Source organism: Dermacentor silvarum, chromosome 8 (genome assembly GCF_013339745.2).
Source record: "Dermacentor silvarum isolate Dsil-2018 chromosome 8, BIME_Dsil_1.4, whole genome shotgun sequence".
Taxonomy (NCBI): domain Eukaryota; kingdom Metazoa; phylum Arthropoda; class Arachnida; order Ixodida; family Ixodidae; genus Dermacentor; species Dermacentor silvarum.
In genome coordinates this window covers 102,284,120-102,304,067 of record NC_051161.1, presented here as the reverse complement: position 1 = coordinate 102,304,067, position 19,948 = coordinate 102,284,120, and the positions used below count along the sequence as shown (strand labels likewise).

Genomic DNA, 19,948 nt, shown 5'->3' with positions numbered 1-19,948 from the left:
GTTCATAGTGCCCGCAAACGTTACCAGCTTCTTAAACCTTCAACGGCGAACTCACATGATATTTTCGACTGCTTATCTTTTTGCAGTGAATGACAGACCGGCACGCTCTCCCATGCTTGAGATAAAAACAAAGATAAAAATACTTCCATGCTTGAGAGTTGTCTAAATAATTTGTTACAATAGCTTTTCGACAGCCAGTTTCGGTTTCGTTTCTACTGTGTCGTGATGTCATGGCGCGATCAGTGGGGAGAGGGGCATTATGACGTTTTGACACTTTTTCAGGCTCGCTAAGTTGTCTTCTATGCTGCTAAATTAGCCGTTGCAGAATATGGGTTACCGAGTGAGCCGCTGCGATTGTCAGAACGTGGCAATGTCCTGCTCATACGTGAGAACCTTCTGCGTCATGACGTAGCAACGCAGTAACTTCGAAATGAAACGGAAACTTACTGCGGAAAGGCTATTATGTGCAATTATTTGTGCAGCTGGGACGTGTGCTAGTATATATATATATATATATATATATATATATATATTGACGGGGGGTGAGTGAAATAACGTTTATTACAGGTCCGGCGAGGACGCGAACTCGTCGCGCACCCGGCTAGTCCCACGTCGGGACCGGCAGGTCTAGCCCACCAGCCCGGTCGCGGGCACACCGGACAGCCAGGATTTGCTTGTCTAGAGCGGGGCTACGCAGAAGCGAGTCCCACTCGTCCTTGCTGAACTTGGGGTATCTCGACCCGCACTCCCAGAGCATGTGTGCTAGAGTGGAGGTCTGCCCACAGGATGGGCAGGCGTCGTCGCGATATACGTCAGGGTAAACTTCGTGCAGAACGGCCAGACACGGATATGTGCCGGTCTGCAAAAGTCTAAGCGAAACAGCTTGCGCCCTATTCAATTTGGGGTGAGGGGGTGGAAAGACCCTTCTGGACATGTAGAAAAATTTTGTCACCTCGTTGTGAGTAGCGGGAGCATCCCTGTGGCCGTAGGGGGGAGGGGTGTCGGCTCTCCTTACAGAGGAAGCGCGGTCGGTGAGGTCGCGCGCAGCCTCGTGAGCAGACTCATTGAGGTTCGGGGGAGCACCCTCGACCGACCCTACGTGAGCGGGAAACCAGTGAATCGAATGATGCGTAAGAGCATCCGGATTGAAGACGCTAAGAAGACGAGCAGCCTGCTCGGCGATGCGACCCTTCTGAAAAGCCCTAACTGCCGTTTTGGAATCGCTGTAGATCTCAGACCCACGACCGTCTAGCAGGGCGAGGGCGATGGCGGCTTGCTCGGCGACTTCGGGGTCTGAAGTGCGAATTGAAGCGCTATTGGAAAGCTTGCCGCTGGAGTCGACCACGACGACGGCAAAGGTCTTTCCATCGCTGTACTCCGCGGCGTCGACGAAGCGTGCTCTGATGCCTTGTTGATAGATCTGTTTCAGAATTGCTACTGCTCTCGCCTTGCGTCTGCCCTCGTTGTGGACGGGATGGACGTTTCGAGGCACGGGGGCCACTTCGAACTTGTCTCGAATGCACCTAGGGATCGGGGTACTGACCCTCGAAGATACCACAGGAGGGTAACCCAGCTCTTCGAGGATGCGTTTACTTGCCGCTGTGGTGGTCAGGCGAGCGAGTTGCGCGCGTTCTTGGGCTTCGGCAATCTCCTCGGCGGTGTTGTGTACCCCCAGCTTGAGGAGATCTTCGGTATGGGTCCTAATTGGTAGCCCGAGAGCCCGTTTGACTACTTTGCGGATGAGAGCATTGAGCTTGTCTCGCTCCGCTCTAAGCCAGTTGTGCATAGAAATCGTGTACGTGAAGTGGCATAATACGAAGGCGTTGATAAGGGTGAGGAGATTGGCTTCCTTCATGCCTCTGTGTCTGTTTGCGATTCTGCGAACGAGGCGGAAGGCGTTGTCCGTCTTTGCGATGATCTTACGGAGAGCCGTTCCGTTCCCGCCGTTGAATTCGACAAACATGCCCAGAACCCGAATGACGTCGACCCTGGGTATCACCCCTCCATCACAAGTGTGAAGACAGATGTTGCTTTCGGAGACTGGCTTCCAATCGTTCGGTCTTCTTCCCTTCTCTTTTCTGTAAAGCAGAAGCTCCGACTTGGCGGGGGAGCACCGAAGTCCGGTGGGGCGGAGATACTCCTCGATCACGTCGATCGCCTCCTGCATGGCTTCTTCGACTCTGCCCTCGCATCCCCCGGCGCACCAGATGGTAATGTCGTCGGCGTAGATGGTGTGCTTGACGTCCTCAACGCATGCCAACCTCTCGGAAAGACCAATCATACAGATGTTAAATAGTGTGGGGGAGATTACGGCGCCCTGAGGAGTGCCCCGTGCTCCGAGGGGCACATCTTCGGAGCGGAAGGCTCCAATGCGAAGATTGGCCTTCCTGTCCGTTAAAAAAGAGCTTACGTAGCTGTGGAATCAGGAACCGAGACCTAGGTCTGAAATGGTCTTGACGATAAAGGCGTGGAGCACGTTGTCGAAAGCCTTCTCGAGGTCCAGACTGAGCAGAGCCTTGACGTCTCTGGAACGGCCGTCCACGATCTGATGCTTGATTAGTTTCATTGCATCCTGCGTCGAGAGTCCGGCGCGGAACCCGATCATGTTGTACGTGTAAACGTCGTTGTCTTCGAGGTACCCGTTGAGTCTGTTGAGGACGACGCGCTCCATGACCTTGCCGACGCAGGAGGTTAGAGAAATCGGCCTCAGGTTCTCGATGTTCGGGGCCTTGCCGGGCTTGGGAATCAGCACCGTGCAGGCCGACTTCCATTCTGCAGGAACCACGCCGCTCTTCCAGGACTCGTTGATCTTCTCGGTGAGAAAGACAATCGACGGGTCGTCGAGGTTTCTCAACATTCTGTTGGTGACTCCGTCCGGACCCGGCGCAGACTTGCGGTTGAGCGCGAAGATGGCCTGTCTGACCTCGGCAACGGAGAAGTCTTCGTCCAGCTCGGGGCGAGGAGGGCCTCGGTAGTCAGGGAGTTGGGTCGCCGGATCCCCGTGAAGCGGGAATTGAGGCCCTAAGACGGCCATTCGCGCAAAAAACGCCATGATTCGAAAGTATCTTGTCTGTGTTCCTTTCATGGCACAGAAATAAAATTAAGAAAAAGTCAGAGGCCTTCCACTCTGTGAAGAGGGAGGTCCAGCGAAGCTGGCGCTCTGGTGGGGTTTGCTATGTTGGCGTTTAGCTATATTGGGGATTCGCTATGTTTAATGGAAACTGAACCTGGCAACGTTCAACACGCGCACCCTCTCGAGTGAGGCTAGCTTAGCAGGACTATTTGAAGAATTATCAGGCATTTCCTGGGATATTATTGGCCTTAGTGAGGTTAGAAGAACTGGTGAGGCTTACACAGTACTGACTAACGGCCACGTCCTCTGCTACAGAGGTCTTCCAGATAAGAAAGAATCCGGGGTAGGATTTCTAGTGCATAACAACGTAGCGGGCAACATTGATGAATTCTATAGCATTAATGAAAGGGTAGCAGTCGTCGTAATAAAGCTGAATAGGAGGTACAAAATGAAGGTAGTACAAGCCTATGCCCCAACCTCTAGTCACGATGATGAAGAAATAGAACAGTTTTATGAAGATGTTGAACTAGCAATGAGAAAGGTGCAAACTCAGTATACTTTAGTCATGGGCGACTTCAATGCAAAAGTTGGGAAAAAGCAGGTTGGTGAGCAAGCCATTGGCAACTACGGCATCGATTCTAGGAATGCAAGAGGAGAGATGTTAGTAGAATTCGCAGAAAGGAATAGGCTCCGAATAATGAATACCTTCTTCAGGAAGCGCAGCAACAGGAAGTGGACCTGGGAAAGCCCTAATGGAGAAACAAGGAATGAAATAGATTTCATACTCTCTGCCGATCCAAGCATAGTGCAGGATGTAGAAGTGCTAGGTAAGGTTAAGTGCAGTGACCATAGGTTAGTGAGGTCTAGGATTTCTCTCAATTTGAAGAGAGAGAGAGTGAAATTAGTCAAGAGGAAACAGGCCAACCTAGAGGCAGTAAGGGTAAAAACAGACCAATTCAGGCTGGTGCTCGCAAACAAATATGCAGCTTTAGAACAGGAAGATGAAGATAACATAGAGCTAATGAATGAAACCGTAACTAGGCTGATCTCAGAAGCAGCAATTGAAGTGGGAGGTAAGGCACCAAAGCAACCTGTAGGGAAGCTCTCCCAAGAAACAAAGGACCTAATAAAGAAACGACAAAACATGAAAGTGTCCAACTCAAGAGATCAGATAGAATTCGCTGAACTGTCAAAACTGATCAACAAGAAGAAAGTAAGGGATATTCGAAATTATAACGTGGGAAAAATTGAGGAAGCCGTAAAATATGGACGCAGCATGAAATCAGTAAGAAGGAAACTAGGCATAGGACAAGGCAAGATGTATGCACTGAAAGATAAGCATGGTAATATCATCAGCAATTTCGATGACATAGTAAAAGCAGCAGAAGAATTCTATACTGACCTGTACAGTAGCCAAAACAGCCAAGCTTCTTCCATTCGAAATAGTGATGAACCGGATACAGAAGCTCCTTCTATAACTAGCGATGAAATTAGAAGGGCCTTGAAAGACATGACCAGGGGAAAAGCGCCTGGAGAAGATGGAATAACAGTAGATTTAGTCAAAGATGGAGGAGATATCATGCTTGAAAAGCTTGCGGCCCTTTATACGCAATGCCTCACAACTTCAAGTGTACCAGAGAGCTGGAAGAACGCCAACATTATACTTATCCATAAGAAGGGAGACGTTAAAGAATTGAAGAATTACAGACCCATTAGCTTGCTTTCAGTATTGTATAAAATATTCACCAAGATAATTTCCAATAGAATCAGGACAACACTTGACTTCAGTCAACCAAGAGAACAGGCTGGCTTCAGGAAGGGATATTCTACGATGGACCATATCCATGCCATCAATCAGGTAATCGAGAAATCTGCGGAGTACAATCAACCTCTCTATATGGCTTTCATAGATTATGAAAAGGCATTCGATTCAGTAGAGATATCAGCAGTCATAGAGGCATTGCGTAATCAAGGAGTGGAGGAGGCATACGTGAATATCTTGGCAAATATCTACGAGGATTCCACAGCTACCTTGGTAAGTACCAAGAAAAGTAGAAAGATACCTATCAAGAAAGGGGTCAGGCAAGGAGACACAATCTCTCCAATGCTATTCACTGCATGCTTAGAAGAAGTATTCAAGCTCTTAGACTGGGAAGGATTAGGAGTGAGGATCGATGGGGAATATCTCAGCAACCTTCGGTTTGCAGATGACATTGTCCTATTGAGCAACAATGGAGAGGAATTACAACAAATGATTGAGGACCTTCATCGAGAAAGTGCAAGAATTGGGTTGAAGATGAATATGCAGAAGACAAAGATAATGTTCAATAGCCTGGCAAGGGAACAAGAATTCAGGATCGCCAGTCAGCCTCTAGAATCGGTAAAAGAATATGTTTATCTAGGTCAATTACTCACAGGGGACCCTGATCATGAGAGAGAAATTTACAGAAGAATAAAATTAGGTTGGAGTGCATACGGCAGGCATTGCCAAGTCCTGACTGGGAGCTTACCACTGTCGTTGAAAAGAAAAGTGTACAATCATTGCATTCTACCGGTGCTAACATACGGGGCAGAAACTTGGAGGTTAACAAAGAAGATCGAGAACAAGTTAAGGACCGCACAAAGAGCAATGGAACGAAAAATCTTAGGAGTAACGTTAAGAGACAGGAAGAGAGCGGTGTGGATCAGAGAACAAACGGGGGTAGACGATATTCTAGTTGACATTAAGCGGAAGAAATGGAGCTGGGCAGGCCATGTAATGCGTAGGATGGATAACCGGTGGACCATTAGGGTTACAGAATGGATACCAAGAGAAGGGAAGCGCAGTCGAGGACGGCAGAAAGTCAGGTGGGATGATGAGGTTAGGAAATTCGCAGGCGCAAGTTGGAATACGCTAGCGCAAGACAGGGGTAATTGGAGATCGCAGGGAGAGGCCTTCGTCCTGCAGTGGACATAAATATAGGCTGATGATGATGATGTTTAATTTGGCTACAAAATGGTTGAGCGACCCCTTCGCTACGTACTCGGGAAAGAGGCTGTGGTGCCGACACCGAGTAGCACAATGGAGTATTTTTTAACACTTAGACGATGGCTATAGAATGCCCGGCTCTGAAAGAATTGGCTCGGCGTCCACGGGCGACGGCGTTCCTAGCGCATTCCTTACGCTTTTCTACGACATTCCCAGACCCAGCAGTCAACCCTTGACCAAAGCTCCGTATATACAACCAACGCTAACCCGAACTCCTCTCACATCCCACTCCTCCGCTGACCCACTTTTCTCGTACACCGCCATTGGTTGGCGCGCTTCACGCTGTGCCCCTCCAATGCGTGTATTGGACGGCGCGACTTACGTCAACCCCCCCTCCTCATTCTCCTTTTCATCTGCACCCTCTCACAGCACTCTCACGGGGTTGAGCTCTTTCTTTTCCTCTCCCGCTAGAACGCGTGGCTTTTCTACACGCGGACACGATATCCTGGGACCTTGCCCTTAACAGCTTCGCTGTTTAAAAAAAAAAAGACACGAACAAAGGCCTCTGTAGCCATCTCGTTAGAGTTCGACTGTTCGACTTACGTGGCGTGAAACGCCTCCTAGATACAAACGGTATGGTATGGTATAGTAAAACTTTATTACGGTCCCTCGGAACACGCGTCAGCACGTAGCGGTCCGCTTCCACGTCGGTACAGAAAGGCCGAGCCTCCCTGCTGCGTCGCGGGCCCGATGGACAGCCCATAGCTGTGCTTCAAGATCGGTGTCGCGAAAAATTATAAATTCGCCAAACCTGTATATAACCGATTATAATAAATCATGGGGTTTAAAGTTCATAAGCTACATCATGGACTGAGAGGAACGCTGCGGTGAAGGCCTGTGGATCAATTAGGGACCCCATAGGTTATTTGCCGTACGCAGTTAAAATACGGCACATGAGCGTTGTTGCATTCCGCCCACATCGTAACGCGGCCACGATCAGCAGTTGAACCCACGGCGTCTTGCTAAACCGCGCAACGCCATGGCTACAGAGCCACCGTGACATAAGTTATCGTCTTCATCATGAGATGAAAACCAGCCAATCAAAGGCGCAAACAATAAACAAGGATTGCTAGTCCAGCAATCATACTGTGTACGCCTTGTTTTTTGCGTACGCGCTTCTTTCGCTTTTTTTTTACTTTTTATTAGCTGATCATGTACCAACTTGCCTTGTTGCCATATTGTGACCACTATGTTTTTGCAGCTTGCAAGGCTTTCGACGCACTAGGGGCCGCGCTCGGAAAACTAGTCATTAATGTAGTTTTCAGCGATATAAATGAGCGTTTTCGGGGGTACCACCTATTTAATTTTCTTTTAGAGCCTCCGAAACATGATCGTGGCTATGGCACGAAAAACCCCATAATTTAAACTTTTTTTCTCCTAAACATGACTTAGACTCCATTTTGTCTTGGAAGTTAGCATGAAAACTCTCGTTCAATTTTACGATAAATTCAGTGACTCTATAACAAGGTCCAATAGAATTGACAGTAGCTGAATGCATTAATATAATACTCTCTTTGGTAGTAACGTCCCTTTTAGGCAAAAGGAAAGCGTTAACAACAAAAAAGAACGAACGAGGACGGGCTTCCCGCCTGTTCTCCTTGTGTGCCAAAGACTCGCTGGCTCTAGACAATGTACACAGTGGCATCCACGGTAAAGTAGACAACGGCACGGTCGAGCACTCGCGTTCGTCATTGCAGGGTATGCAGGGCTCCGCATGCCTGCACCTGAAGTACCTGTCCGCTCGAGTATCCTGATCGTGGGCGCCCAACGCGGCAACGCAATAATGGACGACTTAGTGCAGCGTTTGCCGGTGTCCATGTTGTTACTACTTTTGCCTTCTTTCTTTCCGAGATGTTAGGTATAGCAGTAGGTCCTGCCGACACACCGAAGCCCGAAGGAAGTTGCTCCACAACGAACTTTTCCCCCTACTGCAGGTCCTCAGTACTTTGTTGCTCGTCTTTCCACTACTGAAGCTATGCAGTCTGACCGTGTCGCGTGCAAATGGAGCGCTACTTCGGACTGTTGCGACAGCGCGTCGCAGTGTTTGTGAGCAGGAACGAGGGGCCTTTTACCACCTGCAACGTTGTTACTCCGAGCAGGGTCAAGAGACAATGTCTCAGCGGGGGTGAGATGGGAACAAAGAGAAATTACAGCGGGGCGCCACGAGGTCCTGTTCTTTCCTAATAACCCACTTTCTTTGTCAGCGTTAAAGGCGACGTGCTCACTCCCACAAGTGCCTGACACGGGATTATCATTTTTAATTTCCGTCAGTCTTCTTAGGTTGAGTCAGTAACGAATACTAGGGCCAAGCTAGATTTAATGGACATCCGCGGTCCGTCAAAAGTTGCGTCGTAAGTGCACGTTCCGGCAGCGGCGGTCTTTATAAAACAAGTAAAACACATCAAGACATAATTTATTAGTGGTGCTCATCTTTTCCATTTTGCTTTCTGCCTTAATATTTAGTATGGTGCCTCAACCAATAAAAGAATTACCTATTAGAGCATGCGTTTCTGCCTTAGTGTTAATTCTTTCTTTCGTCGCCGATTTCCTTCTCAAAGCGCATTGCGCCTTGTTCGTTGTGTGCGAACTTTTGTACGTTTTATTTAAGGACAAAATAATTTTGCAAGAAAAGTTGCCGTTTCTTGGAAGAGTATTCTGGCACTGCAGACGACCAAAAGTACCTGAAACTGTTACTTGCTTGTCTCTTTCCTTTGCTATCCTGTTCCTGATCACTTTTCTGGTCTTTTATTTATATATCGGCGTTTTTTCTTACTGTCTGCCGAAAAAAAAACACAGAAAGCCGTCACAGGGTCATTTTTCAAAGAAGTTCTGAGGTGCTACGTGCCAGAACCACGATTTGATTATGAGAGACGCCGTAGTGGCAGAATAATTTTGACCACCGATGGTATTTTTAGCGTGTCCGCAATGCACGGGACACCGGCGTTTTTGCATTTAGCACCCATCGACATGCGGCCGCGGTGGCCAGGATTTGATCCCGTGACCTCGTGCGTAGCTGCGGAACACCGTAGCTGCTAAGCCACCGCGGTAGGTGTTTCTGAAAGGGAAAAATGGTCACCCACCTCACTGTTAGCACGAAGCTCGAAAAGAGCTAAGGCTTTCGCCGAAACTATGGAAAAATGTGTCCTAGTTCGGTGATTGAACTCAGGACCACGCCTTTGTGGAGTTCTTCCTCAGCTATCTCAGCTAACCAGGAGATTAGTAAATGGCAGGGCAATGGCCCACTAATATCCAACTCAAAACACAGGAACAGTAAATGCGGGTTCTGCGAAAATCTGCAAGGAGGAATAAGTGTTATGAAAGGGATTTTTAATCTACTCCATATTTGGCATGTCCGCAGCTTCGTACTCTTACACATACTGGCCCACACCACGTGGTCAAGCGAGGGAAGGTTTGGGTTGCTGTATTCTAATGTATAAAGAACACAGGAACCACACAGTTGTAGTACAATGATAACTAGATATGTGCAGCATGTTTCCTCTAGTGCTTTTGATCTGAACAGCCGTAATTTTGCAAAGTATCGAATTACATTGAGATGTGCTTCTTATATAGGCTGGTGGCATGCAACACCCTTTGTGGCATTCCATGTTGCCGGAATTTTGACGTACTTCTTGTCGACAGTGTCGTGTTACACAATGTGCTTAGCTGGAACTTTCTACGACTACTTTTAATGCGCAACTACTTGCTTCGCAAATGCAAGTAATATTTTTGGAACTTGCTTCGACGAGAAATGCACAATAAGCCAGGCAAACGCTCCTGATGCTGATATTGGTGCCATTGAATATTGCAGGCGTATACAGCAAAATAATTAAAAAAAAGATCGGAAACGCCCCGTGGACTAAACCTGACATTACCGTGGTTATTTGTGTGGTGTCACGTATCGGTGAACACCTTGCGTCTCCACCCAAAGAAGTGGAACTTCTTGCAGCGCCTGAATATCGAGGACACTGTTCAAACACAATAGGATATTCACCAGTGTCAGTTTCGTAAACGTGCGTGAACGCAATAATAAATGCACCTTCGTTGTGTTCTTGTTAAATTATAGGAGAATAAAAAAATGTTTTGCCATATTCTACTCTGATATGGTAATGCTTTCGAGCGCTAAATGTCGGAACCATCGCTACATAAATAGCATACTTGAATGCGACAATGCATTCTACTTCTCGCGCTGTTGTTGTTTTATTTAACTTTCCAGCTGGTCTTTTGATATCACACAAAAGTTGTAACTGCCATGATCCCAACTGAAACAAACCATTTCCCAAGCGGCCGGTTTTAAACTACAGCGTGTGCCAGTACAAATTATTTAATATCACTAACGAGTTTTACTAAAGGAATGCAGTCATATTGGAACAAAAGCTGTTTGGTGTTTTTCTTTTTATGATTTCGTTTTTTCGTTTCAAGATTTTACTCAACACGATTAAAATATCTAACGTCTAGCACATGCTTTACAAAATGAAAAACTGGTAAAGAAATCTATCGTTAGAGATTTATGATTTTATTGCTGTTCGTGTAGTGGTCTCAGATATTTAGCGAATCTCTAATAATTAATTTCGAAAGAAGACGCAACCATTTTCACAGGGCTTCGTGTTTCACTTATGAAGCAGCTAATAATGTCATGCCTAATAAAAAACTAATAAAATATATACTCATAATAATAAAGAGCACATAATTTTGCGTGCTAATCATGGATGAGCAAGCCATCGCAATAAATGTAGACCAAGAAGTAATTTCCGTATTCAAATTGAGCGCATTCTACCTTTAGTTTTTGAATCACTGAACACCTCGGAGGAATCATGAGTTATTATAACAATTCATATAAAAAACTGCCTGCTGCTTCGAGAAGTTTTATTTACTTAATTGCTGAGTTTAATAATATAGGAAAAATACTGAAAATATTTAAAAGCACATAGCATACTGAAAAAACTGTTTAGCGGATTCTCCGCTTAGTTAGCGTTAGTAAACGACAGGCGATAGTGCCGTGTGCAAAGACTGTGCTCGCTGCGTCTTGGCAATTTCGTGCGGCTGGTTGACGTTATCATTAAATGACGCCCCTTTGCATTCTCCTAAAACTGATTTGAAAAGTTGGTTTCTATTTTCATGAGTGGTTCGAGGATGCCCAATTTCTATTATAAAGTTTAGCGCGTGGCGGCTAATGCGTTTTCTTTTTATATTTTCATCAACTTGGGTATGACGAAGGCGCATTTCCAATTTCCTCCATGCACCATTCCGAAAGCGGTACTTGTGAACAGCCTATTGTGTTTCAGCAACGTCCTTATTTTCCATGCACTGCGAAGACTTCTCTTTTTCGAGTGGAGGCTCTTAGGTGTTCGCTGCGACGTGAACCGAATCTAAACTCCACGTTAATGCTAAAGGATCTATGTCCCAGCATTTGCGATTTTTTTCAATTTTGTTGGCTTCCTTCGTGCGTATTGTCTCGGTGACTATAGCGGTCCTCGACATGAGTAGAACACAAGCATTGTGCCAGCAATAATATGCGTGCAGTTCCCGGCGGCAATCGATTCGTCCTTAAAGTGAAGTAAGCTCGCATTGGCTTCGCGCTCTTCGAGGCTATGGTGAGGCAGATGGCCCTCAGCCACCTAATGAGAAGTTTCGAGGTCGATGGTCGCGAGAACGATGGCGCTAAACTAATTACGGTAATTGGAAAACAATTTGCAAATGCGATTCGCCGATGGCGAATCCGGGGAGCGGATGTCATGTGAAAAAAGTCGCAGTGAATAGTAGCCACGGAACTTGCTAGTGTTAGCGCATTATGGTGGCAATGTAGACGAGTTTGTATATGCCAAATGACTAGCTTGTCAGTGACACCGATAAAGGTGCGATTATCAAGTAGCGGGAGTCATATCTGTGCTTGCAAACGCTCTCTGAATAAACGCTGGTTACTGGCTAGAACAACAAATAAATGCTAGTTTTAGTTTTCCGTGCGCGTGCCTGAGCTCCTTACAACTTAATAACCAGTGCATCTAAAAAAGGAGACTGTATTCATTTGTATGTATATGTATGTATGTATGTATGTATGTATGTATGTATGTATGTATGTATGTATGTATGTGTGTGTGTATGTATGTATGTATGTATGTATGTATGTATGTATGTATGTATGTATGTATGCATGCATTTGTGCATGTGTTGTGTGTGTGTGTGTGTGTGTGTGTGTGTGTGTGTGTGTGTGTGTGTGTGTGTGTGTGTGTGTGTGTGTGTGTGTGTGTGTGTGTGTGTGTGTGTGTGTGTGTGTCTGCGTGCGTGCGTGCGTGTGTGTCATTCGGGTCATTCCCTTCGTTCTTTCCTAACCACGGATCCACACCGACTCTTCCAGTTCACCATTTCGTTGTATTTTGCCTTGACATACACAAGGCCTGTCAGTGTAATATCCCTTCTAGAACAAGCCGCACGTAGCTGCTCAGTAACTTGAAGCGACTGGCACTTCATCTTCTGTCGCAGCCTGCAAGCTGCTGTCGATGGGCGTGATGGCCATCGTGGGACCGAGTTCGGGCCCCGGTTCCGCCGCCGTGGATGCCGCATGCAAGCGGTCACGTGTTCCCCACCTCGTCACCCGTGGGCCGGGCAGCAGCATCGACGACGGCGGCGTCAGCAGTGATGAAGACGGCGGAGACTCTTCATCCATCTCAATCCGTCTGTCACCTCAGCGTGCCCATCTGGGATCGGCGCTGAAGGGACTCTTGGACGTCAAGGGCTGGACGTCTTTCACGATCGTCTACGAGGACAGCCTCAGTAAGTGGTCTGTTGTTTCCTCACTAACAGCTGGTTGAGGGGCGGAGGCGATGCGGTTCGGTTGGTTCCTGAGCAGGTGCCTTTACTTGAAAAGGACACTAAAGAGAGGCCTTGAATTACTGAATACAAACAACATATTGTGTCACATTCTATTTTCATCCCCCCCCCCCCCCCACCGTAGTAGGTTTACTAATAAAAGAAGAATAATGGTCAAAGCTTTATTTTCTTGCACTTCGAGCCAAAACCCCAGATCCAATACGTGAGTGCGACGTCATGCAAACCTAACTATCTTTTCATATTTGTGCTTTTTCTGGGATGCTAAGCCTAGTGACTCAGTGCCTGTTTTTATATTGTAATGTAGCACACAGTCAGCCAAATGTTTATGGACTGGCTGCTGCGACTGCAAAAGGAACATCATGCATTTTTTATCCTTCATTGTCGATGCGTTACTGTCTGAACGTGTTGTTATATTTATTGGCAGAAAAACGAAATCTGATGCCTTCGCCTTCCTAATAATACTAGACCTCGCAATTTAACAAGCGACCATAAAGATTATCAGCTTGCAGACTGTGTGAGGGGTTGTACTTTATCCAGAACGCGTGTATACAAATGTAGTCATGGCAGTACGAAAAAAAAATGGTCCGAGAACGAACACGTAACACCATACTATGCCGTCCTGTTTTACATGTCCCTTCTGGCCCGTCCGTATTGCGTGCTGCCCTGCCTATACTTACTAAATAAGCACACAAACAAACAAACAAACAAGCCCAAACCATAGTTTTACGTCCATGAAGTTAGGTTTGTATTAAAAAATATCTGGGGCTTCCTAATGCGCTAAACTGGCCCTAATGTGGCCCAATGGACCAACGATTTGAGCCTATTTAGGTGCCTTCCTTTTTAAAAAAGAAAAAAAAAGAAACAAGGAACGTAATCGCAATTGCGACAGAAATGTAAGCCGCCTGCTGCATAAGCAGCATAGTTTTAGTGAGCAGAAATGTATCGGAGTAATGCCTTCTATAGCACCCTCCCCTCCCTCCTCACCCCACGTACCAGCCACTCGTCCCCAGAGAAGTGCAGTATAACCACACGGCGCCTCCTCGTTTGAACTGAGTGCTTGCTATTTTCACTTCTCAAAAGAAGTGGTGTAGATAAAAAAAAGGACGCTTTCTCGAAGCACGTTTCCGTGCAGCCGCCGCGTCCGGCGGTGCCCTGAGCGAGTAGTTAATTAGCGAGGGATCTCACTTAGGGCGTCCCCAACGGGTTGGAGAGGCGCACGGGCCGCAACATCATCGGACGGTCTGCGTGGGCGAGAAGATATTTTAAAACAGGCGTCGGGAATCGCTTTCCCAGATAACGAGCCCTTTGCGCTTTCACGTATTGGTTTATTTTTCCGGGAGCGCCGAAGGGCAAGTGGACGGCACAGCGGTTACCTTTCGCGTTCTTTGGGACTGTTCTTTCTTTCTTTTTTTCTGTCTTTCTTTCTTTTCTGAATGGCGCCGTGTTTAGAGATATTGATTTGGCAACCGTCCGTCTTGCAGATGACCTTGCAAGCTCTCGCGTAAGAATTTTTTGTTAGATCTTACCTGCTTGTGCTGACTGAAAGTTATTCTGGAGCCAGTCAACTAGATGTTTGAAGTTTATAAAAGCTGTAACAGACCTTGAAAATGCCATGTTTGTTCGGAAGACAACACGTAAGTTAGCCACCGCCCCTCCAGAAACAATGCGAACATTTCGTTAGAGGATGGACACTCAGCACTAATTGTATTGGACCCGAAATGTTCTTCGCAGGAACCGCAGAAAGACAGCGCGATAACAGGTTTTAAACATAATCAAGCAAATTGGCGTTATTTGGCGCAAATGAACAATAGTAAACTTGCGAGAGAAAAAACACTGTGTTCGAACTTCACTTACGGGCATTTTGGTCAAATTTAGCCTTTCGTTGTAAAATTGAAAAACACATAAAAATACCGTGGACTGGAATGTGCAATGTAACAACTTAGTTTCAATCCATATAGCTCATAGTGCACAATTGTTTTAAGCCGGTATTTTTAACTTTACTCATCTTATAATTTATAGGCCTCTTAGGACGCTCAGTAGCAACCATGTGTCTGTCGTTGTGAAACTAAAAGCTACATATGTACTGGCTTATAAATTAGCCCATGATTGCTTGATGGTTATTGATGGTTGGTGCCTGTCCTATAGCCCTCGTTAGCTGTCGGCAAGCCTCTGATCACTGCGTATATGCTTAACCTGTCAAGTAGCTTAGCTGCGAAGTTTTTTCAGCTTGTCGACATCTGCTATATAAAGAGTCGTCCTGGTGCACGGTCGACGCAAAGTTTACATGTCAAACAATTTGTTTTGACACTCAACAACAACAGCTGAAACAATCAGCTTTGAGGACCTGTTGCGTGTTTCCCTGTTCTGGCCTAAGGTCCCCGTTCGTTTATGTCGCGTCATGTAACAACATAGAGTATGCAATTTTGTCTGAAAATTTGCATAACGTGCCCCTCTCTTAATAAGAAACTTTGCGAATGGCATACTGCTTCTCGTACAAACGACAATTTTTTTCAAATGACCTCTTTTTCTATCTTCCTGCCTTCCAACCGAATGTAAAGAACAGACGTTCACATTTTGGGACATCCAACCGGCGATAACTAAAAGGCGGCATATGTCGTCTGGCACAGACACGTAAAATTAGTTTGTTTTCGCGCCAACGCTACCAAAAAAAAAGTTTTCGAACAATGCAAGGACCTCGCTTCTTGTCGCAAGTTATCTGGTTTCGAAAACCAACCACGAAGCGACGTTCGGGCTCACTACGCGTCCGCTCACGTACCTACAAGGTCATAAACGCGTTCGGACCGTTCCCCGACATTTAGTTCCTCTATTTAAATACCACACGCACGCAATGACGACACTTTAGCTCGCCCCAATGTGTTTTCGTCGTGCGTGCTCAGACAGCTTCGAATCGTGCTCACCGAAGGCTTGGCAATGAACAACTTTTTTTGTTGTAAATGTTGCCGCCAACCCATGGAGCGGGACAATTGCAGCAAAGGCCCGGAGAAATGCGGGACGGACAAAAAAAAACACTTTAGATAAAGGAGGACGTTGTTTGCCAGCCGGGTTTCATTTTTTGTGTTGTCTCGCACGTATACGGTGCATAGCTGCAGGCTCCTCCAGCGTTTGCGTTGGTCTTCCCACCGGATACTCGGGTGCATGACCTCAACAAATGTACGGGTTGAGAATGAAAGACAAATATCAGTGTAGGAACAAAACAGTTATAGAGAGAATAGGAAAAGAAAACGTATAGGGCTTGGGACATGGAAGTGCCACTTCACTGAGATTTTTGCACCTGCTTCCGTGCATGTCTGTAGCCCTGTGTTTGCGTGTCTGTTTACTTGTGCATGCGTCTGCGTGGTCGCGTGTGCACGTAAAGGTATACTATACTCCAGAATGGGGAGCGATCCTCGTATCAGGCGAAAGTGCAGATGGAGGCTTCTATGTAGCATTCCGTTTCCGTTTACATTCCGAATTTCTACGGTTCAACAAAGCGCCTTTCAATGGTTCGGCTTTTGTCACCCGTCTCCGGATTGTTCTCCACTCCGCGCGAGGTTTATTTACTGTGAGCCGGTCTCCACGCTTTCGTTCGGTCTGGGAGATTTTTTTTATGTTGCCTGTGTGCTTGTTATTTTCTGTTTTGTCCGTTTCGCCGCCGCAGCCACGCACTGGACAGACCAGCTATGCCGAGAATTTCGTGCATTCAATGAGGGTTCAGAGAGCTTATGATGTAAATAAAGAACCGTACAATAAAACTAAAAAGCAAGCAGAAAATAAAGTACATTGCCGTGTTGTCAGCACCACTTTTCTTGCACGTATTGGAGCAGCAGACGCAACTGCGAATAGCTTCGCAGTATCGTTCCTTTGGCCGTCAGATTTGCTGAGAAGCGCTAAAATTATATTTCGCCTACTTGTGCTTCAGGATTTTGCCATCGGTTGTTTTGCAAGGCAACGTACTTCGCCTCACACGCTGCAACCATGCATATGTTCACCCTTGAGAATACCCCGTAATTGTATTCATCGTACCGCGCGCGCACAATACAATTCATGCTGTATAGCTCACCAGGCCGCACCACTCCTTGCTAAGTTAGCGGCCAGGCTGCAGAATAACTTTAACCCAATTGCTTAACGGTGTGAAATATAACGATGTGGCCATGCGCAAAACGACACGGGCCAGTAAAGTCTCGGGAAAACGAATTGGCGTTACGCCGTTGTACTAATTAACGAAAACAGTGTTTTGCGTAAAATATTTTAGGCCAATTTCACAAAATCGAAGAAATTATGTAAGCTTGTGATGCGTAGCTAGTTTTCATCTAATTGTTGCAGAAGACCGGCATTTTACGTGGCCAAAATTCGGGAGTTCATACAGTCGTAACAGTGTTCCACGTAAGATAACCTCTGTAAGTATAACGTATTTGCCAAATTTTTCAACTTAATAATGGACAATATGTGGAATGAAGGTCCTCGAGCGTCATCCCTACCTTCGCTCGAGCTTCCTGCAGCCGCTGCTTTTTATCACTCCTAATGTCATTGCGCCTAAATTCCATTAGGTGGAACATTTTATTATTGTTCTACACATGTTCCGCCACGTAAGCGGAGCGGATTTGCAAAAATGTTCCACGTAATTGTTGAACTTATGTGGAACGATATTAAAACTGTACTGCAGGTCGCGCTTACGGAACATGATGATTTGAAAGCGCTTGCCACGCCGCAGTCGATTTTACTTGGCTCTCGCATTTATCGCGAAGGAAATATGCCTTAACGTCAGCAAGATTTTTTCCTTTATATGTCCGCTAGGTTCTCAATCTCAAACTTTTGGCGCTGTTGAGCGGTAATGCCGTCAAACTCTGCAAAAAAAAGAAAAAGAAAGAAAGAAAGAAACACGAAGCTATCTTCTACGAGGCTTCTTCCTCAGGGCCACATTATAGATGGCCTTGTTCAGTTTTGTGCGATCGTAAAAATGGTTATTTTCGCTTATTCTTCCGCATATTTCAGATATTTCGATAGTTATGCTTCCACTGTTGTCTTCATAAGCAGTTTACTTTCCGTCCATTGTTCGGAGTTTGATGTTTCCCACTAAAGCGTCGATCATAACGTTCCAGTAAAAGTGAGCGTCGCATTGTTAAGCGCGGCTGCGTCAGCCTCTTCCATTATATGAGGGCCTTTCTTGCTGCGCCTACCATAACATCATAGTATAGCTTGTGGTTCTCTTATTTCCCGGACAGTTTTTGCCTGCTTGCTGTATTTTTTAATAGAGCGAGAGTAGCTGTCATTGTGGAGGCCCCACTGGCAAGTTGAACTTTTTGCGCTGTTATTCGGTGCGGCGTATAGTGGCAGAAAGAAACAAAGAAAGAAAGGAAATGCGCCGAGTTCAGCTCGGTTGCAGCTCCTTTGCCACCCTAATCTGCAGGACGAAGAGTGTAGTAGTAATGTAGATCAATGTAGTAGAATCTAATGTGTATTAAATGTAGTAGCGTTCAGTGAATGCTCCTTCCGTGTATTTAAATCACAAGTAAAGTGAATGGGATGAAATTGAAGCTGCCAGAAACGGTGAAAAGAGAGGAAGAACGAAAGGGTCTCGAAGTATTGCCATGAACACAAAAACCCAACTGCGTTCACCGCGTAATCAAAGGAGTCGCAGAGCCCAGGGCGCTTTGAAGAGTGCTGGAGTGGTCTGGTGGTTTTGTGTGCGTATGACTGTAGAGTCTATGTCGGGTATAGCGGCAGTGTCTGAGCTGAAGTCGCTCTGAGGCGTAGTTTTGGACCGTGTGCCATTGTGCGTCTTGGTATACGCACGACTTCTTTCGCCTCTCCATGTCTTTGTCAAGTGTGGTCTGCTCGAAGGTTGCTCCTTTCCCTGGCCTTTCGCTTGTGCACCGCGTTCAGCTTCAATTGCCTGCTGTGCTATACATCGTTCTGTGCTCAACGTGCAACCACAGAAAAATTCCTTGAAGGCCTTTATTCAGCCGCATGATCGGTTCTCCCCTTTTGTATTGCCCTTTTCAATGTGTTTTTTTTTTGTCGCTTCATTCAGTCATCGATTGTTTCTTTTTTCTTCTTTGGAGGATTGGTCGATGACATATGAAGAAAAAGATGAACAAAAAAGTGCATCAAATAAATGTGTGGAACCCTGTGTCATGCAAGCATAGCGTCCCTTTCTTGCTGCTGGAATCTGCGGCTGACGTTTTGATTTTTAATGCATGACTTCTTCACTTTGAGTTGCATATGATGTCTCCCTGATATTATGACCTTGCGCGTTTATCAAGCGCGCGCTTAAGCCTTGAAAATTGGCATAACACATCAGCTGATCATATCTATTCATTTCTTTTTATGAATGCGGACGTCAGTTAGAAGAGCGAAAGCAAACATCCGCCGTTTACACATAACGAGTCGGTGTATGTACTTATAGTAATTTGTACACCACTACAGATGCACCGGGACCGCGTCTTTTCTCTTCGTAATTACGCCATGAAACATCAAACACTACCTAAACATTCCCAGAGCAACACATACATACCGCCAAGCCGCATGATCCCAATAAACCGAATTAATATTTTTGCAGTTTTTTTTTTTCAGTTTTAAAGAGAATCGATTTCATTGGCTCTTACATTCGTTTTCGTCCACAAATTTCTTCCGACGAGGGAGACCATTTTTTTTCCGGTAATACAGCTCATAGTCCGGTGCTTTTGCTTTGAGAGTGTCATTGCTGTCTAGTCTCGCCCACAACGTTATGCACGTGCTGAATAAGTGTCTGGTGGAGAAGTGATGTGCGGGTTAGGGCAGTGAGCTAGTCATTTAATTTGGCGAGGTGGGACTTGGGGGTCTGCTAAATTGTGTTATATGTACTGGTACGGGATCCTTGAGCTGTGGGGCTGTCTCAGAGTTTGTGCGAAAGACTGAAAGTCCCAGCAGCAAGGGCACGTTGGGGAAGCGTACTTTCTCTCACACAGCCGAGTTGCGGTGTGCGTTCGTCGAAGAACGCCAGCTAGCTCTTTGAGACGTACGTGCTCTCGGGCGAGAGCATT

General features: G+C 46.2%; 1 protein-coding gene across 1 annotated transcript in view; it reads left to right on the top strand.

Annotated features, from left to right (window-relative positions):
- Window positions 1-19,948, top strand: part of LOC119461601 (glutamate receptor ionotropic, kainate 2) — a 237,773-nt gene that overhangs the window by 128,658 nt on the left and 89,167 nt on the right. The window contains exon 3 of the mRNA XM_037722955.2: window positions 12,579-12,869. Coding sequence (XP_037578883.1) covers window positions 12,579-12,869 — 291 coding nt within the window. The remainder of the gene's footprint in view (window positions 1-12,578; window positions 12,870-19,948) is intronic.